The sequence below is a fragment of the Nasonia vitripennis genome, chromosome 5 (genome assembly GCF_009193385.2).
Source record: "Nasonia vitripennis strain AsymCx chromosome 5, Nvit_psr_1.1, whole genome shotgun sequence".
Taxonomy (NCBI): domain Eukaryota; kingdom Metazoa; phylum Arthropoda; class Insecta; order Hymenoptera; family Pteromalidae; genus Nasonia; species Nasonia vitripennis.
In genome coordinates, this window is record NC_045761.1 from 21715298 (window position 1) to 21741144 (window position 25847).

Below are 25847 nucleotides of genomic sequence, written 5' to 3' on the forward strand. Positions count from 1 at the left end.
GCGGCTGGCGCTGATTTAATTGCAGATCTCCGCTGAGTTAGCGCGTTGCATAATTAATAATAACAGACTCAAATTTTTTTCCTCCTACTGCAGTGTGAGTATACTCGACGTAGACTATACTCTAACGATATGGAAGAATGCGTTTTTAATCGCGTAAACAAAATCTAGATAAGATTATTGCTCGCGTGTATACATTACCATAAAGCCGAGAATCGATGTTTTCGAGAATATATATATTCTCCGAGAGAGATACAGGATACATATATATATATATATATATATATATGTATCCTGTATCTCTCTCGGCTAATTTAGGTGTCGACGTATTTAGTCCAAGACAAATTCCTCATATACGCGAATGTGGGTCATCTCATCTCGCGCGCGACTATACGCGCATGCGTGTCGTAAAGCTAAATCAAAATCACTTTCTTATAATCAACACTGCACACAGCTGCGGATTACTTCCTCCTTGGTATGGATACAGCTATCTGCGAATATGCGGGCATTAATATTTATAAAAAGCGCCATCGATGTTATACCTAATAATAAAGCGCGGAATTATAATAATTTGCAATGATAATGTATTCCGCTCGATCGCCATCGGCGTCTCTCGCGCGCTGGCAGGTATAGTAGGCGATAACGTTAATGATTACGGCTCTGTATCTAAATCATATAAACTATATCTCGATTTCAGTCGTCGTAAAAATAGTAGGCTTATAGTTAAAAAATTTCCAGCGGCAACTTTCGTTAACCTGCTATCTCGGTTTCTGTTACAGAATATAACCAGAATAAGAGCGCTACACTGGAGAATGCAGCTGATCGACTAGAGGGAGCGAGCTTCGGGTAAATAATTGCGCCAGCCGACCCTCTGAGAGCACTTCGTTCAGCCTCTAATCAACGAACGGGAGCAAACTGTTGTTACAAATGGATTTGACCGAGGCGTACGCGCCTAGTCAGAACCGGCGCGGTGGCACCGTCACCGAGGAGAAGACCACGGACTACTTCGACTTCGTGGTTTCTCCACCGCCGCACTGCACCAACGCCGATGGGACCGTCGACGGGGACAACTTCCTGCAGCACACGGACTGCAGGACGATCAACTTCCTGGAGGACGCGGACCTCAACCGTGATAGCTTCATCGCCAATGTCAAGGAGGCCAACAATAACACGATTCAACTTCCGGCCCTGCCACCCGTCTCCACTATCACGGGTCACATCAACCGTAACTGTGGCTACCCCCTCCTCGAGGACCTCAGCTACTATACGAACAACAACTGGAACACGTCGCCAGCCACGTCGAACGACCATCACTCGGGTCTTCTGAACAATCAGCGCAGGGACTCGCCACTGGGCGACATGGCGCTTCAGCAGCACAGAGACTGCTCGAGCGATGACCGGCAGAACACGGACGGCGCCATCTACACGCTGACCGTGCTCAACAGCGAGGCCAACTCGATAGACGGTCTGGAATGCTGCAAGAGCTCGCCATCCGGTACTACCAGCGACGGCTGGACGCTCCGAAATAACCAGCTCGACTTGGACGCCATTCTCAACATGGAGAGCAGCGTCAACATCTCTGACCCGAACGACCGTGACAACGAGCGCGGACAGGACGTCGTGACGGTCAACGGTAACGTCGTGGACAGCTACACCGCGATAGCCGGCACGCAGTACACGACCGACGATCAAACGGGGCCGTTCGGCGTAACGATCAAGACGGAGCCGTTCGGCGTCACGGTCAAAGCGGAGCACGGTGACAACAACAACGACTGGAAGCTGTCCGACAGGAACAACCTGCAAGAGACGGTCACGGTGTCGGAGTCAGCGGCGGAAAGTTTGCTGAGGAACGCCCTTCAGGGCAAGCTCTACTCCACGACGGCGTCCTTGACCGGGGCCACGAGGTTGCTGGGAGACGGGTCAACCAGTGGCCAACCTAATCAGGACGACACCATGCAGACCTGCACGGACGAGCTTCTGCTGTCCCAACTCGACGTCGACGGAACCTACAGGACAGGCGACTACGACAAGCTGAAGAACATCGCCAATGAGGTGGTCGAGTCCTACTGCAATCTCGAGCCCGTCTGCAACGTCCAGGCCACCACGGTGATGTACACCCTCGACCCGGCCAGCGGAAGCTTGGGTACCATCACGCTGCCCGCTGACCTGGCGCAGGTCGGGACCGTGACCGTAGTAACGACCGCACCGCCGCAACAGGATGTGCTGCATCAAGGTCAGTGAACCGCAGGCTTTAGTTTTTCGAGATGGGCGGGACCGAGATTCGGAGGGGAAAAAAGCGCGGTGGGAATCTACCGGGCGCCGTGAGGGCAATGATCGCGTTACGTAAGGATAGCGCTGGCACTTTGAGAAGGCGTTTCTTTTGTTCGGAGATGCCGCCGGATTAAAGGCTTAGTTTTTTGTTTTAAAGTGCTCGCTATGCGCGCTCAAAGGTTATTCAACTACTCCAGAACAGTCGGAGATGACCGATTAGTCGCGGGTAAAACGTGACTTGAAAATGCCCATATTAAATAGCGTTTCGTATTTCCAGATACCAGACACACGGAGCAGCAGCAACCGACTGTTACCGCTCGAACAACGACGGCTACGAGCCAGCTGCAGCTTCCCAACAACACCACGACCACTGGCCGGTCGACGAAGGCGCCAAAAAAGTACGTCCGAAGGGCTAACCGAAATACAGCGAACGCCACGGGCAACGGAGGTGCTGGTGCCACGTCGCAGGGTGGCGCCGGTGCTACGGGTTCACCAGGCGCTGTGCAGCAGCGCAAGGAACGCTCCTTGCACTACTGCAGCATTTGCAGCAAGGGTTTTAAGGACAAGTACAGTGTGAACGTGCACATAAGGACGCATACGGGCGAGAAGCCGTTCGCCTGTTCCCTCTGCGGGAAAAGCTTCCGGCAGAAGGCTCACCTGGCCAAACACTACCAGACCCACGTGCAGGTCAAGCCCAACGCGGCAACGGCTGCCGCCGCGGCGGCTGCTGCAGCAGCCGGCGGTACCAGCAACGGTAGCAGCGACACCGCCGATCCCAATGACGCGGAAATGCAGGTCGACGGCATCCAGGTCGAGGGTATGCAGGTCGAGGGTGTGCCGGTCGAACAGCAGCAACTCGAGCACCAGCAGCAGATAATCGAGATGCCAGCGGACTCTCAGGCATGCACTCCGTCCAGCTAGCTTTCGTTAGCTTCGCCACTGTTTGGTCTGTTAGTCCTGACGGCTGGATTTTGTACTGAGATCTTGCTGAGTCTCGGAAGAGCGAGCTTGAGGGACTGGCTCGATGTGTCATGGTTATGCACGGGGAAGAGTGAGTCGCGATGGAATTTCTTCAAAGCCTTAGATTGCCACTTGGTTTCAGTTACTGCCGGCTGATGTTGTTACTGCCATTTTTAGTTACCGAGTCCAATTCGACTTTGCGAAATTGTCATTTGCCGCACACCTACAGTTCCATACACACTGGCACTCTTTTCCGTGTAGATCGTAAATTTATCGAATGTTCAGTTTTCATAGATTTTTTCTTTTTTATCGTTGTCATCTGTTTACGTTAACTTTTGGATTATGTTACCGAAGTAATTTGACGGTGAACTCGAAACAATGAGTTACAGCGCCAAACTGCGAAATAGTAAAATGTGTTAACATCGAATCTAATTGACGCGATGACCCGCTTGGAGTCTTTTAAAGAGTACCATTAGTTTATATGCAGTTCACAGCACTTGGTGAACATGAAATGACTGGAATAACAACGAACGTCAAGTAGCTCAACGTGTTAACGAATTCTAAACGTTTTGTAAAACGAGGCTTAGCAACTTTTTGGAAACTCAGACATCAGGTTTTCCCAATTGAGTTTGCAAAGCGTTGACGAAGTCAGTGTAAAGTTCGGTGCTGTCCCAGTCGGACTTCGAAATCTGAAGCTTTGCCAAACCATGAACATCGTCGCGATGCAGTCCATCCGAGCTGCGCTTTGTCCTCGAAAGATCCAACGAGGATTCAGTACAAAAGTACACCTTTCGCATACGCATAGCTCGAACGACGTCTTTCTACTTTTCAACTATATACTTTACTTAGATTCTAAGCTTTTTCTGCGCACGAAAATGTTTTCAAATGCTCCACTGAATATAATTTACATGGCAGAGATGAAGCGCGTGATAGTTCGATATGATATTCGGTGACATATCGACTGAGATTATGGAAGCTCTCTTACTTCTTCAACATTGACACTATTTTTATAACTTTACAATAATTATCTTAAGCTAAGGTTTCATAGAAAGTTAGGTAGAAACGCGACGCGTTTACGCGATTTCCCAACACACTATACACTGTATGTACAATTCCCATAAGTTCTTGCGCGATTGACAACGCGTTGGTTCGAGATTAATGCACACACACACACACACACACGATCGTAAAACAAAAGGCTTGTAATTTGAGAATAAACAGGGTCGCGCGCACTTTACTGACAAATTAACCATATGAACGAACGCTGTATAATCGATAAGCCGTAAATTGTAAGGATTGAGATTCTTTTTGCCCCGTGAAATTAGTTTGTGAGATTAATTAGGTTGGACGATTCCGAGCAGAGGATGCGAAAGTCTTATGAGTTAAGAAAGGTGAAGGTACACTAATTAAATGAATAGGATGAGAAACAGGCAATGTGTTCCTACGATGTATTAGCCGAAATGAGCCGGGCATGTTGTTGGAAGCATAATATACAAGTGCAGTGCGGATCAATCCATACACGTGAATTCAAAGTTGTAGAACCTGACCAACGCGTATACTCTTCTTTTATAATTAGATATTATCGATTCTATGACTATACACTTCTTCCTTATCCCAATGTCGTTGCCGTATTTAGACAATTTTTCTCGCAAAGCTCAATCGCGTTTCTATGAAAATACTCCAATATCCGACGTGCAAAGTACTGACTCGAGGTGTTGATGGTACAAAAGACTGCGCGTCAGATTCTTCCTCGATTCTCATAATACGTACATAGAATAGCGTTGTCTAGTACGACTAATGATGGAAATTTTAATTTATAATTTTTATGCTATTTTGTGGCGCGAAATCTAAAGTCATTTGCAAAAATGTAAAACGTTAATTTTATGTGAGTTGGCAAAATGTGGCTCCCAGTACTGTTATTTTTACCTATTGCAGATGTGAATATTTATTTGAATAATATTTGTTTATATTTATCGACTAAACAAAAGCAAACATTTTTTAAAGTGGATTTGTTTCTTAAACGCAATTTATGACAAATTTAAAATATCGGGCTCGAATAATATGTTTAATATAACATTAAATCATTTCGAATCAGTACGATAAAGTGTCACTATTTGTTGCTGGTCGCTAAAAGCGTGAATACAACCACAGTGGAACTTATTCATACTGGACAACTCTTTTCTGATACGTATTACATTGAGCTAACTGGAAAATTTGATTGCCGATAATGCAAAAGTAGTAAACTCTCTCTCTCTCTCTCTCTCTCTCTCTCTCTCTCTCTCTCTCTCTCTGTAGTTATCTTTTTTAACTTACTATACTCACGTTAAATTAAGTAAGTAATAGCATGAGCTGTGATTTAGGTACATATGCGACGATTGTGAAGCAGACCATTCGAGAGGACGTTCACACCCACAATTTTCGTGCATGACTTTTGTGATGTTTTGGGAGAATCAGACGAATTTTCTAAAAATCTAAACTATCCTTTTCCAAAAGCAGTTTTTTCATTTCAAGTGACAGATGGCACTTTCGTCATAAAGTAGGAAGAACGGTGCCTGATGGCCCCAATTGCCAATTTCACTCTGTAACTCTGTAACTCTGATCAGTTCCCGGTAATAGCAACCAAACCCCGGCAAGTCTACCTTATTACGTATGTAAGAGAAATGATTTTACAATGAACTAGAAAAAACTGTCTTTTTAACGTTTTATACAAAACAAAGTGATTGACTGAATATACGAATCTAACGTAATTGTCTATTATTTAAAAAAAAGTGGTGATCTAAAATTTCGATATTATTCTATAACATTGTGATTAACAAATTGTATATTCTCACGCTGGGGTTCTGTGAAAAAAAAGAAACAAGTGGACTCGAGATCTCTATTCTAAATGATACCTTTAAGTTTAACCTGAAACGAAATTAAAAACGACTCAAGGTGTTAGTAATCATTGTAACACACGTAAGCTGAAATTCCGAACAACTATTCATCATCTCTTCATTTCGCAAAGTGTTCAAAGTCACGCAAATGCATCTTACGTCGAAGTAAACACACGCACAACTTTCTCCCACGCCATCCTCGAAATTTCTTCAACGCTTTATTCCGCTTTGATGTTATACTTTCCGCTAATCTGTCTATCACACACTGTCTACACGATGAACTCATGAATCGAGCTATCCTAGCGCCCATTTGTTACATAGGTATAATTCTCGTAAGAATAATAGCGAAGCTTCAGAGTTAGATAAAAAAAATTAGTTAATGTAGACCCGTAGACGCATTTTTCTTGTAGCTAATTATCACAGTAAACTTAAAGTGCGAATCATGATTCAGCCTAGTTTAAGGTCAACACATTATAGCTGTAAGGAATAGGCCGCGCGAAAATTGTGAGCACGCAAGTGGTGAAACCAGTTGCGGCAATACGAATAAATAAATAAATAAATATATATATGTGTGTTACACGTGTATTTTACAATTTACACACATAGACACTAGAGCTACTGATGATGAGGAGGACGTAATTAATACAAGCTTTTGGTCTGATAACTGAAAGAAGAACGATTGCATGTAGACACTTTAAATTATGTTATTATCACGATGATATGAATATATGAACAATACTCAAACAACAAGTGACTCACAAAGTGTTTGTCGTAAATTCTTGTTTATTATGAATAATTGTGTGAATCGCAGAAGGAGATTCATTCCGTCAATGAGTTACCTTTAGGCTTTTTTTTGTTTTCTTTTACCTTTAATGATTATTCCTCATTGCAATCTGTCAAACGCGACAAAGCGAACAATTATTGATGCGTCCTAGGCCGTTTATTAAGTGCTATAAAATACTCAAAGTCGTGCTTGGTTCGCGACGATATGAAAAGATGAGATCTTATACATAGAACAAAGAGAAATTAAAACTTATCCGTCCAGAAGAAAGTGATTATACGTCTCTGATTCTTTTGATATTCGACTGATGTAACATTTAAATGTGCTCAATATTCGAAAATTTACCTAAAAAGTTTCTTTAAAAAAAGGACAAACGGTATATCCAGAATCAGCAGTTGTGCGTAATTAAGGTTTGTCTATCTAGTACAAAAATGTAAACAGGTCGTCAGCCTATACCTAAACGATATGGTATAACCGCAAAATTTTGATATTATTGTATACAAGTGTTTAACGAGAACAACGATATTTGTAAAAGACGACAAACCAGTGATCACAGAAAATATACAATATGGATATACAGTCGAGCCTCAGACGCGCAGTTACGTGTACTTACATGCCTGTGCAAGCGCAGGTTTTTAAATATATGGCTATATTGTAGTGTCCTATCGTAAAAGCTTCTAAGGCTCGACTGTACTGTTATGTATGATATAGACTAGAATTTATAACTTTGTTAATGGAGTCGTAATATATGTACTATTTACACATTTGCATATAGATATATTATTACATTATAATATTACGTTTGATGCAAAAAAGAGAAATGCCTTTAAAAGCCGCAAAGAAGGTATACCTAATGTGGCGTATACAAAGAATTTTTGTGTACATATAATAGGTGTTTTGATATATATATATATATATATATATATATATATATATATATATATATATCTATATATATATATATCTATATATATATATATTATATCACAATTATGTTTTGATATATATATATATATATATATATATATATATATATATATATCACAATTATATACATTGCGCAACGAGGCGAGCTATTGAAATTCGGCGTCTTCCTTGTTCACATCACTGAACGCGCGTGTGTACGTCAATTGTTCATTTTCGATTGTAATTTTTTGGAGTTATATATGTACACATGCGCGTCTCAGTATACTTGCCACACACCACAGCGTGCTATTCTATAGTATATATATATATATATATATATACACACAATATAACAATATACGCCTGTCTACGAAAAAGAGCTTGCATTTGTACTTCTCGACGACAAGAGCGAGATCTAGGTTGTAATTAGGTTTCCATTAGGTTGCATGTAGGTATACCTTTCATATACACACAATAATATAATAATTTAAATTATGCGGAAGAGTAAAAACAGAATGTACTTATTATCAGCGCATACAATATAGGTCACACACACTGTGTAACGCTGACGAGGTGAAACTAAATAAATCTTAGCGAATTAATTCACTTTTCCGTTTCGTTCAAATAAAACGAGATCTCTCGATCGGGAAGCTCTCTATATCGACGCATTTTTCTTATACGATGTACATACATATACACCTATGCATACAGTACAGCGCGACAAGTTTCGATATTACGATTTTGAAAAAAAAGTATTCATGCGTATTATGTAAAAGAAGCGTTACGAGCACGCTTGAACTCTATACTGTGCGTCAAATTTTATGTATAATAAATTTAATTTATTTGCACTAATATACAATAGGTGTGTATCGTAATTATATTATACATACTATAAATATACAATATAATAATATAAATAGCCCAGTGTTTACATATCATCAACGAGAGAAAGAGAAATTGTTGTGACGATAACAAAAACAAAGGGGGAAAAACGTGAGATATTCGTCGTCGATACTTAAAAGATGGAAACGCGCGTGGAGAGTTATTAAATAACGAGATTCAGAAAAGCGACGTAGACGAGCGTATATTATTATGTGCGCGCACCTCTCGACGCTATTCCATTGTTAATTTATATATACGAGATATATATACATATATATATATATATATATAGAGAGAGAGAGAGAGATTATATATACATATAGTGATGAAGTGTGTACATCGACATTTGTTGATGAACTGATGATGATGATGATGATGCATCGAGACGAATGACGCGCAGCGGCGCAATTAAGACTCGGCATGTTTTAACGCAACGACGAAAAGATTTATGTATCTATTATTTTTGTACGTACTTTTAATAAAAGTTTGTATGCTTTTTTTGTATTTAAAATGCCTTTGTGTTTATATCTTTCTTGCCCTTCCCTGTTACACACCTCTTGTTAGACTTCCATTACATTTGTAAAATTTAACGAGATTTGTTTTACCTAATAAAAGTTTCATTCAGTTCAATTCAGTTTATTTGAAAAACATTTCGTATCCTATTTTACAGTTTAAAATTGATGCAATGCGGTACAGGAATTTCAAATTCAGGACGAGTTCGCGCGCATAAAAGTATCAGGTCCTACTCCGCCAATAAAACAGGAACAGATTCTTACCGACGGATCTTCACCGGCATGTACTGGCGCATGTGCTGGGAGATTTCAACGGTCGCGAGTTTGATATGTTTACGTCGTTTTGAAGCTGTCCGAGCTCAAAGTCAAAGAATCAAATGCCTGAGGTTGACGAAACGTTCATGTCCAGCATGATTCTGTTCTGTAAAATTGTCGATTAAAAAGAAGGTAACCGAAGAATTGAAAAATCAGCAAAAATGAGCTCGTCGTCGATATCTACGCCGAAACAAAAAGGCAATCTCTACCTGGCGTCTTCGCTGTGCGATGGATTAGAAGACAATGATCTGAGGTATGTTTTTGTTTTGGCTGCGTAGATTTCGAAGGTAGTAATGATAATTTTGATTTTCGTTTTGGAATCATGCAGACAAGTGACAACTCTTTTGAAAAACAAAGATGCAGATCCAAATGTACTGATGCCGCTGCATGGCATTACTCCATTTCACTTGGTGATTGGCAATGACTCGGAAGCCTTTGCTGAGGAGGTGACCAAGTTGTTTTTGCGACACGGAGGGAATCCCAATGTAAAGTATGTGAGAATTTGATTATTTTGTATCTAGACTTGTTGGAGAAGAATCAAAGTGACAATGTTTGCATTGATTGTGTCTAGATCCATTGATCGTATGACACCAGTTCACGTGGCTGCAGCATGGGGACGAGCAAAGATTCTAGACCTTCTACTTGCCAATGGAGGAGATCCACTTTGTCTTGACTCTGACTCTTGTTCTCCATTTCACTACGCTTTTCAAGGTGAACACTTTGAGGCAGTTGCAGTGCTCAGTAAATACTGCATCAATAATGAAGAAGATGACGATAAGCCACATTTTAAACGAGAATTAGGTATATTTTGTTTGTTATTTGTTCAATCGATTTTTTATAAATATAATGGTAAATGATCTCAACTTTTGATATTTGCAGATAAAGTTTTGGTCAACAATGGAGATGTGCTAGCTGAGTACATGGTATCAGATGAATCATTATTTGACAGCTCTTTCAAGAATTTTTCTTATTCAAGTATTAATGAAGACTCAAAGAGTGACACAAGTGGTTACCACCCAGAAAATAGTACAAAAGATCCCTTATCATTAAATAGTAACTTTGTCACAACAAGAAGAAAGCAGCAAACAAAAATTAAACAAGAAGAAATTGACAATATTCATAATAACAACAAGTATATGAGCAGCTTTGACTTCAAAAGAGAAACTGTTGAGGAAGAGAGAAGTTTAATTAGTGAAATTATTTCACAACTATCCAGCTCAATCACAAGTGAAGTTGAAGTAAGCAATAGTATGGGTAAAAATGATGAAGATGAGTCCTTGTCAAATTGTAAAACTAGTTCACCAAGACGAAAGGAAATCAAAATGACCTTCAATAGACCGATAAAATGTGGGAATTCTAAAATACCTGAAAAACAACCTGCAAACAAACGAAGCTCTACTTTGCATGTGATAAAGCAGCACAATCATCTTCCTCATCTGATAAACACCAGAATATTGACAAACAATTTGAAAAAGCCATCTTCTACTAATTTAGACAAAAAACTTGCGGTTAAAAAAAACATTCACCCTGCAACAAGAAAACTTACACCATCCAAACCTAAGCATCAAAATAAAGATAATGTTTCACAATTGAATAAATGGCTCAATGAAACTATAATAAGCAAGTCACCAAATTTAGTTATTAACACCTATGGTGAGGAAAAGAAAAGAAAATTCTTCAAAACTCCATGTTTCGAGAAAAAATCGTCACCAAAGTATACTAAGCTCTCCCAGAAATCACCAGCTGTAACACCTAGTAAAACTAGGATCAAAAGTCCTAATAAGCCAAACAATGTCACACCAACCAGTCGGATACCAAGGCCTAAGAAGTATTTTACAACACCAACTCATATGAAAACAGTCAAGAGAAGTATAGAGACTCCAACAAGGACAGTAATTCCAAACAAAAGAAAACCACAGTCTTCAAAAAGAATAGCAACATCTGAAAAGCCCAAGACTCCTTTGAATAACACATATAGCAAATCGGAAGCATCAACTCCCTCTGCTCCCACAGATACGGGAAATACTCCAAAAACTGCATTTAAAAAGGAAAACTTCAGAAGCATCGCTGTAAACTTGGATGACCTCATGTATGACAATGATGCGGAAGATTTATTTAACGACAGAATGTCCAATTCATCAATTATTGCTCAATCCAAGAAACCAGCAAGTAAGTATGTTTCTACATTTGAAAAAGAACTAGCGAAAATCTTGCCAGAGTCTGAGTTTGTATCAGGAGTGGGGATGCTTGATTCAGGAGCTTTATCAAAATCTGAATCCAAATTGATTTTGAGTATGAATAAAGAAGAGAGCAGACTGTTTTCACAAAATGATGACAATGATTTGAATAGAGCGATTTTTGATTCAGCTACAAGTTCAGAATCTAAAGAAGACAATTTGAACACAGGCAATATAAAAAGCAAACATTCTGATATGACAAATAATGGCAATGACAGTCTGCTATGCTCCAAAGGCTCTACATCACCAAATTCAAATTCAAGTGATAGTTTTTTATCTTTGAGCAAACGTGATGATCGTCAGGAAGCTGCTAATGACATTGAAACTGAAAAAGATATTAATTTTAAACTACAATCAATATCACCAGAGAGTAGTGACTTTATCTCTCTCAGAGATGATTCATCTTCATCTTTGTATAGAAAAGTTGACTCTGAAACTTTTATTAGTGTGGATGAAGAATATAAATACGAAGATCCTGAAGAAGGAGTCGTTTTTCTGGAAAGAAGACTATGTGTTTCACCACCCTGGTAAGATTTTTTTATCAAAGTTATGACATTTTTTATATATTCTTGTCTTATATAAATTAACGTGAAATTTTTTTCTTTTAGCGCATCATCAGATATAAATACATCGTTCTATTCGTGCAGCACTACGAAATCTGAACCACTTCCCAGAGAAATGTTTCTTCTGGATAACATTACACTGAGGGAGAGGCTGAGAAATCTAGGAGAAAACCCAGGACCAATTACAAAAACGACGTATCACTTGTATTTAAAACGTCTCCACAGATTAGAATCTCAGGGTAGGAAACCCATTAGGCGGATCGATGCAAAGAAAACTCAGTCTAGAGGCTCTGTTAACTTCGAAAATGAAAAGGAGTTGTTAAAGTCTTCATTGCTTTCCATTGAATGGATAAAAAACCTGGATGATTATGACGCTCTGGAGCAAAAAGTTTTTCAAGAATTTGTTGACCCAAATCCATCTCGAAAATGGCGTGAAGGAACGACGAAAAGCTCTTTTAATTACTTGCTTTTGGATCCAAGGATCACCAAGGACCTTCCTAGAAGGGCACCTAATCTAAGTATGTCAGAGAAATGGGAGATATTTTTGTCAGCCATTTTCTATGTGGGAAAAGGTAAACGTTCTAGACCCTATGCGCATCTTTATGATGCTTTTAAGATTTGGGTCTCCAAAGATGAGCAAAGTGTGCCAAGTAAGAAAATTCAGAGAATTTTAGATATTTGGAACGAAGATAGAGGAGTCATTGTTCTCCATGTATTCCAAAATACCATACCAGTGGAAGCTTACACAAGAGAAGCTATGATGATCGAGGTTTTGGGAACACAAAAATTGGGAAACTGTAAAGCTGGTGATTATTATGGTGTAGTGTCAACTTGGAGGTCAAAAGAAAAATGCGAATTAGGCAGGTACTTATTATTTAAAGCATTGCAAATAATGCTTTTAGAAGGAGAAAGACAAATTTTTCCGCAAAATTTGTAGTTTGTATTTGAGACACTGTAAATTGTATAAAGATTTAGGTATTAGATTTTATTGAAGAAGCTTTATAAATGATGTATTAAATAGAAGCAACTAAGCTGGCTAGATTGGTAATCATAAGCAAAAAATGAAGAAACATAAGTTATGTAAATAAGCAGTTTCAGTTTATTAAGATTCGACTAGTAATATCTCTTGATATTGGTCACGACGATTGTAACAAGACATACAAATTATTAGTGAGACTCTAATTGATAATATCATAATCGCACTGTGACTTATAAGTAAATTTTTATTTATTTTATGGCAGCTTTTAATTCTATAAAGATTGTATAATTGTTTTTCAAAAATAGGTACACTTTAGAAAAGTATAATGTTTATCCACAAAGTCAAAAGTATTCGGTAACAAAATTTAACGGTGCAAAGCAAAATGTACAAATCAGTTTTTTAGGTTGTAATATTAAGGATAGTAGATTCTATTTATAGAATGTAATTTTTGTATTTTTACATGATTATCGATGATCTCAAATCTTCTTGATTGAAACAAGATAATATTTTATTTTGTTATTACCAAAGGTGAATTAAAAATTTTATCGTTTATAATATAATTATTTAAGTAAATCTTATGTGCCAAACAGATTACGCTAAAAATCTCTAAAAATATGCAGTACTTATTCATGTAGTCCACAAGCTGTGAATTTATATAAGAAAAATTTATAATATCGAGTGCTTATGTAACAATAAAGTAGTTAAATTAGCCTTAACATGACAAATATTGTGATGAAGTTATGTGCAAAACTAACAGTGTAAAAAATGTAGATGATAATAAATATTCTTTCATGGTCTGTGCGACAATATTATACTTGCCTATATTAAACTAACAGGGACAGTTAATTTTAACGTGTGGGTAAATTTTATTATTTTTCCTCTGCATTAAACTGACATTCGCATAAATTATGTCTTGGATAATTAACAGAAGCTATATTCTCATTAGATTACTTACGAAAAGAGGTATCTATACTAAATTCGCAACCAATAGCTGCATATCTATATCTATAGGTATACCTGTAGTATTGTAGTATGGGGGTTTATAAAAAGGTTCGCTTTTTGACAATGCGGAAATGTCAGAAATAATTTTCACAGGTTTATATTAAACAAACGCATAAGAATACAATTAATGATACATCAATAATAAAAATATCCAAATTTCAACATATAAGTGATTTCCTTACCTTTTCCGACGACCCTGACGTCTCCTTTGCACCGCTGCGCCCTGACGATTCTTGGAATTTGCACTTTCGTGACTTTTCTTCTTTCACTTTCGATACAGATTTTATTTAATACATATACTTTCCAAAATTATTAATCTCGAAAAAACTCACTAAAAAGTATCGTCTTTTTACAGTTATGCAGTAGTAGGCAAACGACAACTTTTTACGAACAAAGAACTTTGGGGTGTAACGGCTCTAGAATTCTGAGAATCGGCGGCGACGGCAACGCCGCCTAAAATTTCGGCGGTGGCGGCACGGCGGCTACCGAGTACCGGTCAGTTCCCGAACGTCCGCGGAACCGACAAGTTAATACGTAAATAGTTTCTTTCTCGCGGGCAGTGCGGTTGTATTCTGTCGATTTTTGTGTGCGCATAAAGAAGTAATTTGTCCGTTAATGTAAAGTAAAAACGAGTAATCGAACGGTGACATGGCTGGAGAGGAAGACAAAGTAGTTTTTCGCGGGAAGCCACACGTTGGCATATATAACGTCGATTAACGTCGAAGATGACAAAGACTTGAAAGTGCGTATATATTGTTGAATTCGGGATGAACAATAAAAGGATATTGTTGGAATCGTTGCTGAAGGTTAAATGTGAACAATTTCAGAAAATCTTGATGGATCGTCGATGGGGATTCGGTTGAACAATGGAACATACATCGGCCCGGCTTGTCAAAGGATAAACAACCACCTGCAGAGGATAAGATTTCCAAAACAATGCAGGCTGCGGATGCTGTTTCGAGGTAATGCTCACATACGGTCGGTTCGGTAAGTACATTTAAAATATTTACTATTCTGGGGGGAAAACTTATACTTGGAACAAAACTAATATATAAATATATGACGTTATATCATCAAAGATAGACTTTAAGCGATATGTGTACTTAAAAAGAACGTTTTTCGGTTGACAGTCGTTATGAGTTTACGAAAAGGCATATTACGATATATAGCTATTAGTGTGGATATTCTGGGTGGATTATGAAGCTTGCGATGTGTGTATGTATTTTGCGTTCAATGGTGTTCGTTGCGATATAGACATAAGTATATCATAATTATATGGTTAACCTGTATAACTTTTAAGGTATGATTATCTCGACGACTATATAAGTATTTATAGTCCTATTATCGTAAATACAAAATATTTGATGTCCCGCCCAATTGCCAATGTGTAACCCCCCCCCGCCTGCTCGATACTACTCGAAAAATAAACATTTTTAGTCAAATGGTTTTCCCTGATCAGATGGTGAATGTTGGTCGGTGTGAATGATATAATTTTTGAAATTTTGTATTACCCTATTATTGCTTTACCCCCTTTAATTAGTTTTCTATGATCAGATGAATATTTTTTGCATTTTTTGAATGTTATACACCATTTAACAGCCAAGTGTTTCAGCTTGGATTAAGCTCATACTATATAAGTATACTGAAGACATCGATCGAGCTGATACTCTCTACAATTGCTTTTACGATGTCTTGAAGTGGATTTCATGGAATATATACATGTTCAAGAGAATATTTAAGAACAAGAAGAATTTTCGTTAAGAAGAGATGACAAAGAAAATAAATAATTATTTAGAGTACTAAGATTATCTTATAATATAATATGCACAAAATAGTTCGTTTGTAAAAAAGAAAAACAAAAATGTTAAACGTTCAATACATATTTTATTCATAGAGTATTCATTACTTAATGTAGATCAATCCATCATTTGTCTTTACAGTCATTTTTCCTCTTTGATAATATGCTCAACGATTTCTTTTTCCTCTACTACAGTGTCTTCAGATTTTTATACAGTATAATTAAATACATTATTATATCTTTTTGCAGATATCAACAAAACTATGTGCAGATGCAGAGTAATCCTGTTCATTTTTTTTATAAAGAATTTTTTAATTTTTTTTCTGCAGTTTTAATAAATAAAATAAGCCTTATTAATCTTTGAAATAGATGCTTGTATGTGTGGGTTTTCTTTAAATTTAGTTGTCTCTACTGTAAAATACTAATACTGTAAATGTTACATATAAAAAGTTGATATTAAACGTGACAAATTTTTTAACATTGTTGCAGAAGAAGATCCACTATATATGGAACGCAGTATTAAAGAAGAAATAGTGGCCGATTCACAAAATGAGATACCTTATTTTGAATTTTATGAATGCCCTAGTTTTGGTATGTATTGAAATTGAGTGTTGAAATCAATTGTGAATTTATGATATCGCATATTTTAGATTGTTATTACATACAAGTTTACTCAAAATATTTTGAAAGATTTATAACAGACAGTATAATAGCTTTCACTTATTGTTATTCTAGATAGCAATTATGATCATCCAGTAACTGCGAATATTTGTACAAAACTTGAAGAGAAGTTCAAAATTGCTATAGATAAAGTTCACAGTTCACGTAAGGAATAATTATATTACCGCATTAAAATACCTACTATGAAGAATGCCTAATGGTTCATGAATGTATATTTTTTCAGATTATAAACATTTTATTCAGTTTTACTGCACTAAATGCCAGTCAACTACCGACGTACATTTTAGAAAATACCGCAACTGCAGAAATAAAAATTGTTCAACAATTTTAAAATATCAATGCATCTTATGTGGAAAGTTGTTTAAGCACTATACGGGTGCTTACATGCATGTTAAAAAAAATAATTGTGAAAAATCAAACAAGACCGTGAAAACCGAAATCAAAACCGAATTGATTACTAAATGTTCAAAAAAGTACAATCCTTATAACAATAAAATTAAAAAAAATGGGATTCGTAAAAATACATGTCCGAAATGTTTCACGGCATACAAGAATGGAGCAGGGTTCGCGATCCATTTTAAATATTGCGGTCTAAAGCGTGACATAAATTGCAGTTATTGTCCATATAAATGCAAGTTAGAAGCCGAGCTTACGAGACACATGAAAAAACACGTAAAATTAGAATAAAAAAACTTGCCCAAACAAAGGACGTAAAAAAAAATAGCTAAGTCGCGCGTTTTGACGAATCACTTAGGAAGTATCAATGGCTCGAAAGATCATCAGAAAAAATATCTAAAGATATTTTTGTAGTGCAAAAATATCTAAAGATATTTTTATTGTGCACACTGTAGTTATAATTCTAAAAATAAAAATCATGTAATAAGTCATCTTCAGTTAACATTTTGTATTATTTTACGAAATGAATGTTTGTTTTAAGTGATGTAGTATTAACTTAAAACCCTATACCACCTTAATTATCATTTAAAAAAAAACAAAAAGAGCTTATATTATGACTTTTTAGTTCATGAACCATATAGTTATTTTATATTTTAGAACATTTTTATTGTAGTTGTGAGATATACTGAAAAATGAGCATTGTATTGTAACAAATGTTTTAACAAATGCTGTGATTTTTCGGAAATTTTTAAGTTTAACAATTTATGTAACCTACCATAAATACTTTGTATAAAATCTGAATAAATTCACGCAATAAAAAATATATGCATGCAAATAAAAAAAAAATTACATAAATTCATTTTTGTAATAAATTGAATAAGTTATTGTTTCAGGTTCTTTGATGTGACTTCAATGATACATTAATTATTATAGTACTTGTAGTTACTTGAGAGTTTTGTAAATTGTGTTGCAGTAGTATTGAGAATTTATGTTGTAGACTGAACAATGTATTGTATTTATAAGTTGTTAAAAGTTTATCTTGTGATAAAAATGTTGCAGACTCCAACTTGGCAATCGTCTCCCTTTACTTGAAAGAAGATCGTGCACCCTTCGAATCTGATGATGAAACTTTTGAATTGCAGTTGAGTGATACCTCTGGTAATTACGATAATTTTTCCATTAGAATTCATGTACAAAAAAAGTACTAAATATAATTGAAAAAAAAATTTGTTTTAGACATTGAAGAGTTGATTGAAAATTCACCAAAGAAGTCAAAGTCATTGGACCCCCTACAAGAAAATAAGATTTGTAATTTTTTTCCAAACGTCTATCAATGTAATATTTGTTCATATAAAACAATGTATAAACGCATTTTTGTTAGACACATAAAGGCTAAACATCGCTCCAAATCAAAAAATCTCTTAAATGACAGGAAACTCTAAATAAGTGTGAACTGCTATTGCTAACTGTTATAGTACACTATAGTATTATTATCATTTTATCAATTTTTATTTTTTATTTTCTTTGATTTTTTTTCAAATTTAAAATTTGAATTCGTTTATGAAGAGCTTTTGAAATTAAAAAAGCTAACAACTTTTTTCGTAATTATACAATAAGGAAATTATTTTTTTTTTATTTTGGTAAATTATATGATACATCATACATATCTATCAATAATCTAAATTATAACTGTAGATTTCCTTTCATTCTTGTAATGAATATTAGAGTAGTTACTTAAGTTAATGCATCAGAACAAAAACAACCATTCAAGTTTATTTGTGTTATTTAATACTAACCTGTACTTAATTAATAAAATGTTCTATTTATTAAATTCGTAATTATATATAGTATATATATATATATATATATATATATATATATTACTTGTGCATTCCTTTCAAACAAAATATATTTTCAAAAAACGCGGTAATATAATCAACACTGTCGGTAAGTATCCGATGCGTATAGGTGTCTCTAGTGCCGATACGGTAAACTAGAAAACAGGGCAAGCTTAAGCCGTTTGTCATTCTGACTGCAAAACAAGAGGCTTTGTTTATGTTACTATTTTCCTAACAAATCTAGCGAAAAATTCAACGTCTTGGCGCTAAATACCTTCATTAGAGTGAGTTTTACAAACAAATTAAAAATTTGACTGGGGAAACAAATTATTTTGCATCTTTTTCGAAGTAAACGATTTGGGGGTTAGATTTTTGCATAGTTCATTTGTTACGTTTCCTGTTTTCATTATTAAACGTTTTTCGTCAGTATTTTGTTCTCTCGTTATTCTAAGAATCCGTTGTTACATTGGTGATAATCAACGAACAGAACCTGCTGGTTAAAAAACGTATATTTTTTATTATGATCAATGCAATACACTGAGGGCAACTTGCATATTTATACATTGTGTATTGTGTATAAGATAGGTGTCCCACATCTAATTGTGGATACAAACGTGAGGGAATCATTTAATTCATATTGTTTTGAACTGCTTTTCACCTTGGGTTACATAATAATTAAATGATATTAAAAAATCAAACTTGAAACTACATGTTCTAGATATGAGAATAGTTTATTGAAGGCCAAAAATATTGTATAATAATAATATACTTGTAATGAAATGTAAATTTTTAAAACTTTGTGCATCCATATAGTATACATTTATTGTTATGTTTTTACTGACAATTCTAAATTATTTCATTTGGAATGCATACTAACGGTTTATTTACAATATGATTTATTACCAAAATATTGGCTGTTTTCTAATTGTGCAAAATAGTTTTTCGAATCAATCTACCTTGAAAGTTTTTTGCCTAATAGACATAATGCATCTAAGATTAGATTTTTCAAAGCAAATTATTACTTTCAGGCAGCAGATATTTACAAATAATTGTCTATTTCATAATTCATCTGAGTTTCTACAGCTACAAAATGGGTAAGAAAATCTAAATATGTGTTTCAAATCGCTCATGATTCATCATTCTAATTTATTACAGATAAAATCGCATTGAAAATTGAGACTGCTCCAGATGGTACAAATCAGATGTTTGCTCAACCAATAATGAGTAAGCTTTTATGAAGATAAATTGAAATTAATAATATGAAATTTAGCCTTAAAGTTTTTATAAAAAAAGTTACATAACAGATCTACAAAATAGAGTTTTGTCGTCTATTACTATTTAATTTTATCAATAGTGGTAGTTGCAGGGACAAAATGATATACAACAATTTCATTATATTACTACATAGCATCAGTTCTTTTTTAAGTTTTTTAGCAAATTTTTATTGTTGCATATGAAATAGGCATTTGAAATTCAATTTCTATAAAATATTTTGTTAATTTGTTATGAATAATTTTTATCAAAATTTAAGAAAAAGTGCTAACCATTTATTATAATATTGACAGAACTGTATTTTGAATAATAAATATTCCTATGAATATAAATATTTTACAGCTACATATACAACTAACCTTCCATATAATTCTTTATTCAAAGAGGAGCTTATAATCATTACTGATGAATCAGCTAATTTTTTTGGTATGTATATTTTACACTCAACTTTACAAAACGTAACTATTGCATGTATGAAAATACAAAATTTAATGTTTGCATACACAATTTCAGAAAAACAAATCTCAACAAACTCACAAAATCCTGAAGCAACAAACAGTACTTACAAGCAACTTACAGGTAATAATTTCCTACATCAGAACAGAATGCAATCTTGCTTTTCATTGTTATAATATAACTTTTTTTTGTAGTTACTGAACCAATACCAGATAGCAATGTAACTAATATTTTGAATTTGGGTGCAGAATTAACAGTAGCTCAAGGAAGAACAAGTGAGTAAGAATTGATAAAAATACTTTTTGTGAAAACAGAATTGATATTCCAAAACCATATATTTGTTCTCACACAGAAATAAAGTGCGAATTATACTGTGTTCAATGTGATCGTATAGTGGATGAAGATACAATTGTACAAAATGCAGAAAATTTAGAATGCAAAGAATGCAACACCAGATTGCAATTTAAATGCAAAAGCTGTCCCAAACGATATGAACAACTTCGTGGACTCCACAGACACATTAGGTATGAATGTGATAGCATAAAGCGTTATCATTGCACTCACTGTCAGTTCAAGTGTATTAGAGAAATACATCTCGATTTACATATTAAGAAAAAACATGATTCAGAGTATAGCTTCAAATGCTCTAAATGTGGAAAAGTATATGATAAGAGATGGTGTTTGAAAGAACATGAAAGATCTTGCGAAATGCCATTGAAATGTGAGTTCTGTTCTTTCAGAACTACGCAAAAACAAAGTCTTAATTATCATATAGGGGCCATTCATAAGTTGCCACACAATATTTTTTAGTGACTTACCTAAAGATTTTTTACATTTTAATGATAATATGACTGAGGAATAACTACTCGGTTAATCAATTACAATTTGTTCGTTTGTTTCTATAAAGATGCGTGTTAGTATATATGTAACGTTACAACCTGCTTGAGCATATTTTATATTTTTCTAAAAAAAAAGGAAAAAGAAATACTTTTAGAAGTAAATAGAAATAATTTTTGTATACTTTTTTCATAAAGATATGAAATTTTTCCACGATTGTAACAAATTAGGTTATAAAACCCTTCATTAATGTATTATTCATAAAAACACCTTCAAAAGTTTATTGAATGCTCTTAAATTGACTTGAAATTAGCTGAGTTTCTTAGCTGAAAATTTAAAAGTAAAGTATGTCGAATCATATTACAATAACTACTAACTGAATAACTGTTATAGATGTGTAATGATGTCTAATAATCCATAGTAAGATTACAAACAATATACTCACTATACAAAACATTATTGCTTTGTAGAAACCTTTAATTTCTACTGGACTCTATAATTGTAAACCATCCATAACAAGTTTGTTAGTTTTTTGCTACTATACTGTCAATGAGAATGAGGAATAAAGCTTATGACTGAATAGAAATAACCGAATTTTGATAACCATTCTTTTGCAAACTGATATCGTAATAAACGAATATTGCTACAAAACAATTCATAAAAATGTATTGTATTTTGAGTGTTTTAATACGTAGTTATAATTAAGCTCTTTATATTATTAAATGTAACTAATAAATAGGTAAACAATAATAAATCAAGATTAACTAAAAGAATTTTAATATTTTGGCTTAAGAGAATAGTCTTATCGACTGTTCTTATTAATTCAAAACACTTTAATCTCTATACATAAGTAGGTTTAGATGATATGATGTGTATTGTTAATTAAGTGAATCGCAATTGTTAAAACTAATTAAGAAATTTCAGACTATGTATAAAAGTTCGCTATTCATTAAAATATATCTACATTTTGATACAGTAATTTACTTCTTTCCTTATTGGATTTGATTTTTTTGAAGTTTTATCTTTATAAAAATTAATGTTGTCGTGATGTATTTACAATTATTTCGCATTTTAAAAAATTCCAAACTTGTTACGTGAACATTCTTATTACCATCTGCTTTTTTGAGATTTGCAGATAATTAAGGATCAAACGAACTTACCTGTAAGTGAAGTTCAATCTAAATTATATGACTACGAGAGCCGCGGGAGACGAGGTCGTGAGGCGATGGGGGGGGGGAGGATCTTTTTCGCTTAGCTCTAAAAGATGGCGTAATTGAGCGACAAGTCGCGGTAATACACAGTTAATCTCGAGAACGAGGAACGAAATATAATTTATTTATTTTACAAAATATTTAACATTACAACATTTTTATTTCTATTTATCTTATAATTCTGCAACCAGTATTAGTCCGGGCACTGGTGCCATCTGAGTGTAAATTTCGAGCTCCCCTCAGTAACTTGGAGTTTTTCTATGTTTTTTGGGATGCTGAATCGAAATTTGTTGGTTAGGAAGCCCGAAATCCGTCTTTTTTATTGTTATAAACAAATTACTGATTTGCAATAAACAAATAATGGTTATTTGCAGTTGCAATAGTATACTTCTTGAGTTAAAAATCGTTGAATTTTTAGATTTCACGAGAGTGAACGGAAAAAACAGCTCGAAAAATCGCGGTAAATCGTATTTTGTGAAAACTTTATTGATTTTTAACTCAAAAAGTATGCGTTTTACGAAAAAAGTTGTAAGAGCACTTTTGATTCAAAAATACCTAAATAATATAACTAAATTTTTTTCAACTGCAAATAACCATTCTTTGTTTATTGCAAATCAGTAATTTATTTATAACAAAAAACCTGACGAGTTTCGGGCTTCGTTACCAACAAATTTCGAGTCAGCATTCCAAAAAACTCCAAGTTACTGAGGGGAGCTCGAAATTTAAAGTCAGATGGCACCAGCGCCCGGGCTATATGTTTCAATGATTAAATGCAACTTTTTCAGGAATGAGCAAAGTTACATTTTACATATCGTTGTCTCAAAACATTATACAGCTGACAAAGCTAAAGATTCCAGTCCTATGTTTCTCAGAAAGAGCCATGCGGGTACAGTAAAATTTTTAATCCTTGTTTTCCGTATCGGAGATAGCCGAAAATGGGAAATTTTTGATACAGCCAGTAGAGACCTCGAAGGTACAGATTCCAGTAAATCCTAACACAATCGCCGATAAGAGGTAGACCTGCAAAACATGTCAGTGATTGTAGATTGATTTTCCATTACGGCGGAATTATTGATGAGTCTCTAATGAATAATCGATAAGTAACAACGCCTCTTTGTGAATATTCGCAAAAAAAAAAAAAAAATTGAAAATGTCGTTAAATCAAGCTTTTTCTAGAAGGAAGCAAGAAATTTAATTCACACGATTACCTATCACATAGAAATTGGCCTTCCTAAATGAGTAGTTGAATCGACTGAAAGCACTTATCTTCTTTTCATCTGCAATACATGATGCATTGTAAATTCTGCAATCGCGTAGTGAAATTGCAAAAATCTTAATATTATCTAAAGAAACATTATTGTACAGCTTACATTTGATACCGTTTATTTCGTAAAAGAAAGACAAAAATGCGTCTAAATCTACCAGAGGATCGATAGAACCGATTCCTTTCACGGCAGCGATAGTCAAGATATGAAATTCCTTGGTGGGTTCCTTCAAGTTCTTTATGTACACTGCATCCAACAGCATATTGCATAAAAGGGTCGTCTCATATTCATTTCTACGGCACAGGTTCAATCTAGAAATTCACTCAGTATAAATAATTTATTCTCCAGTAGACTAAAAAATAAACATTTCGCATAATTAAAAATTGGCTCTATCGGTTAAAAATCGTTTTTTCAAAAGTTAATAGTTAACTCTTCAGCCTATTAGCAAGGATTATTGCATAATCTATAAGTATAGACTAGAGAGAAAAATCACGATGCGATGCTGCACGTGCGTGTCAATGTTTGCTCACACCGACAATTCCTTCGAGTCATGCGCCTGCATCGAGTCCAGGCGCATAAAAAAAGTATTGAAAACATAAACATCGTTCATTATTGTTATATCCGTTCCTATAAACTGATGTGAATAAAAAGTATTCGGTTAAAAAATTACGCGAATCGTACCTCTCAGGTATGCCAAGAAGGTGACCAACAACTCGCCACAGATGGTTGATTGCTTGTCTCTCTTCAGTGGTGTCAGAAAGACCCATGACTTCGGGATGTGTAAGAACGTAACCCACGAAACCAAATTGCGTGAGAACCATGTCCCTTTGCGAAATTCCAGTTAACCCGTTGTCTATGGCTCGTTTGCTGTTCATAGAATGCTTCCAACGAATCACGTTGACGGACTTGTAGAATCTAGAATATTATTGCTATATATATCCAAATTCAAAGTAAATATATCGATTCGTCAGTTGCAATTTTATATGTAAGCGTGAGATTTACTTTGATTTGGAATCCATGACGTCACTTGTGTGTATAAAAAATAAGTGTAATGTTGTTTGCAAATATCTTCTGAAGGCCGTGCAAGGAACTGAGCTTTGTTTTGTATATTCTAAGAGCTGTTTTTAAAATAGTATTTTAAGTATTATGGTTAATTAATGGTATATTTATGGTGTACTAATATTTGAGGTGATTATAGATTGTAAACCTTTGCGATGGTAGGGACTAGAAATACTGCGATTAGGCCGGCTAAGTATGACGCATTGAATCCTAATAAGTATCTTTGGTAATATTCTTGTCCTCTGCAATTAATCAAGTAATGCGTACAGCATTTCATAATAGTTCAAATATCTAATATACGGTGGTTTGATTCACGATCATAGAAAAGTTATACATACTTCTTAAATAATTCTTCGTCGAACCAATCGGGTAGATCGTTAAAATTGACTTTCTTATTGGCAGTATCGATGTAGCTACCATCAGTCATAATAAGTTTGAAATGTTCTTCCACGGTTTTTGGTTGCGCTAGCATAATCGATTTTTGACATTATTATCACTAGAATTTTTACTTCAACATTTTAGATATACTATAATAAAATGTTACCATCATCAATGCTCGACCGTCCGCCTCTTTTTATATTCGCCATGATTCTAAGCTGTAAATCAATCAGGTTATTGGATACATTTCATAATATAGCTATTCTTAATCGCGAATAAATGTCTAGCAATCTATAATCGAGTGGTATCTAAAGTAGTTAATAATGTACAAATATAGATAAGGATTAAGTTTTTTGATAAAATGTTGTAAACACGTAG

At 35.1% G+C, this 25847-nt stretch overlaps 5 protein-coding genes across 8 annotated transcripts in view; 4 read left to right on the top strand and 1 right to left on the bottom strand.

Moving 5' to 3' along the window:
- The window catches only part of LOC100677884 (zinc finger protein MSN4), a 33585-nt gene extending 26737 nt beyond the window's left edge, over positions 1 to 6848 (top strand). Inside the window, exons 2-3 of the mRNA XM_016986082.3 lie at positions 777 to 2230; positions 2546 to 6848. Coding sequence (XP_016841571.1) covers positions 925 to 2230; positions 2546 to 3189 — 1950 coding nt within the window. The 5' untranslated portion in view covers positions 777 to 924 and the 3' untranslated portion in view covers positions 3190 to 6848. The remainder of the gene's footprint in view (positions 1 to 776; positions 2231 to 2545) is intronic.
- A 2631-nt stretch (positions 6849 to 9479) lies between these two features.
- LOC100124037 lies at positions 9480 to 14417 on the top strand. Its single transcript, XM_001607810.6, has 5 exons — positions 9480 to 9750; positions 9826 to 9987; positions 10069 to 10298; positions 10377 to 12261; positions 12343 to 14417. Exons 1-5 carry the CDS (start codon positions 9659 to 9661, stop codon positions 13232 to 13234), a joined length of 3261 nt encoding a protein of 1086 aa, XP_001607860.1. The 5' UTR covers positions 9480 to 9658; the 3' UTR covers positions 13235 to 14417.
- A 319-nt stretch (positions 14418 to 14736) lies between these two features.
- On the top strand, positions 14737 to 18984 carry LOC103316306 (zinc finger protein 660-like). Of its 3 annotated transcripts, none has more exons than XM_016986092.3 (5): positions 14737 to 15020; positions 15106 to 15265; positions 16566 to 16667; positions 16812 to 16901; positions 16981 to 17988. In XM_016986092.3, the coding sequence occupies exons 2-5, from the start codon at positions 15244 to 15246 to the stop codon at positions 17442 to 17444; spliced, it is 678 nt and encodes a 225-aa protein (XP_016841581.1). In that variant the 5' UTR covers positions 14737 to 15020; positions 15106 to 15243; the 3' UTR covers positions 17445 to 17988. The 3 variants fall into 3 exon arrangements, with proteins under 3 accessions (XP_016841581.1, XP_016841580.1, XP_016841584.1); XM_016986091.2 differs by having other exon boundaries at positions 15106 to 15240; XM_016986095.3 differs by lacking the exons at positions 16566 to 16667; positions 16812 to 16901; positions 16981 to 17988 and adding exons at positions 18213 to 18311; positions 18390 to 18984 and having other exon boundaries at positions 14772 to 15020; positions 15106 to 15240.
- A 141-nt stretch (positions 18985 to 19125) lies between these two features.
- On the top strand, positions 19126 to 22527 carry LOC100678871 (zinc finger protein 224). 2 transcript variants are annotated; one of them, XM_003426422.4, is made up of 7 exons: positions 19126 to 19275; positions 20020 to 20085; positions 20147 to 20215; positions 20606 to 20689; positions 20777 to 20842; positions 20914 to 20994; positions 21072 to 22527. In XM_003426422.4, the coding sequence occupies exons 2-7, from the start codon at positions 20082 to 20084 to the stop codon at positions 21527 to 21529; spliced, it is 762 nt and encodes a 253-aa protein (XP_003426470.1). In that variant the 5' UTR covers positions 19126 to 19275; positions 20020 to 20081; the 3' UTR covers positions 21530 to 22527. The 2 variants fall into 2 exon arrangements, with proteins under 2 accessions (XP_003426470.1, XP_003426471.1); XM_003426423.2 differs by having other exon boundaries at positions 19141 to 19275; positions 20648 to 20689.
- A 1108-nt stretch (positions 22528 to 23635) lies between these two features.
- Positions 23636 to 25563, bottom strand: LOC100678840. The gene is made up of 7 exons (XM_032600654.1): positions 25430 to 25563; positions 25240 to 25333; positions 25035 to 25150; positions 24714 to 24947; positions 24138 to 24343; positions 23976 to 24044; positions 23636 to 23787 (listed from the first exon to the last, which is right to left on the bottom strand). The coding sequence occupies exons 1-7, from the start codon at positions 25561 to 25563 to the stop codon at positions 23636 to 23638; spliced, it is 1005 nt and encodes a 334-aa protein (XP_032456545.1).
- Positions 25564 to 25847: the final 284 nt, after the last annotated feature.

Coding starts and splice junctions, on each gene's coding strand:
- LOC103316306 (XM_016986091.2), top strand. CDS start 15,126: ATGGGGATTCGGTTGAACAATGGAACATACATCGGCCCGGCTTGTCAA. Junction 15,241..16,565: donor GCTGCGGATGCTGTTTCGAG/GTAATGCTCACA, acceptor ACATTGTTGCAG/AAGAAGATCCACTATATATG. Junction 16,902..16,980: donor AGATAAAGTTCACAGTTCAC/GTAAGGAATAAT, acceptor ATATTTTTTCAG/ATTATAAACATTTTATTCAG.
- LOC100124037 (XM_001607810.6), top strand. CDS start 9,659: ATGAGCTCGTCGTCGATATCTACGCCGAAACAAAAAGGCAATCTCTAC. Junction 9,751..9,825: donor TTAGAAGACAATGATCTGAG/GTATGTTTTTGT, acceptor GGAATCATGCAG/ACAAGTGACAACTCTTTTGA. Junction 10,299..10,376: donor ACATTTTAAACGAGAATTAG/GTATATTTTGTT, acceptor TGATATTTGCAG/ATAAAGTTTTGGTCAACAAT.
- LOC100678871 (XM_003426422.4), top strand. Junction 20,843..20,913: donor TACTTACAAGCAACTTACAG/GTAATAATTTCC, acceptor TTTTTTTTGTAG/TTACTGAACCAATACCAGAT. Junction 20,995..21,071: donor AGTAGCTCAAGGAAGAACAA/GTGAGTAAGAAT, acceptor GTTCTCACACAG/AAATAAAGTGCGAATTATAC.
- LOC100678840 (XM_032600654.1), bottom strand. CDS start 25,563: ATGCTAGCGCAACCAAAAACCGTGGAAGAACATTTCAAACTTATTATG. Junction 25,334..25,429: donor GACGAAGAATTATTTAAGAA/GTATGTATAACT, acceptor GATTAATTGCAG/AGGACAAGAATATTACCAAA. Junction 24,948..25,034: donor GTCATGGATTCCAAATCAAA/GTAAATCTCACG, acceptor ATAATATTCTAG/ATTCTACAAGTCCGTCAACG.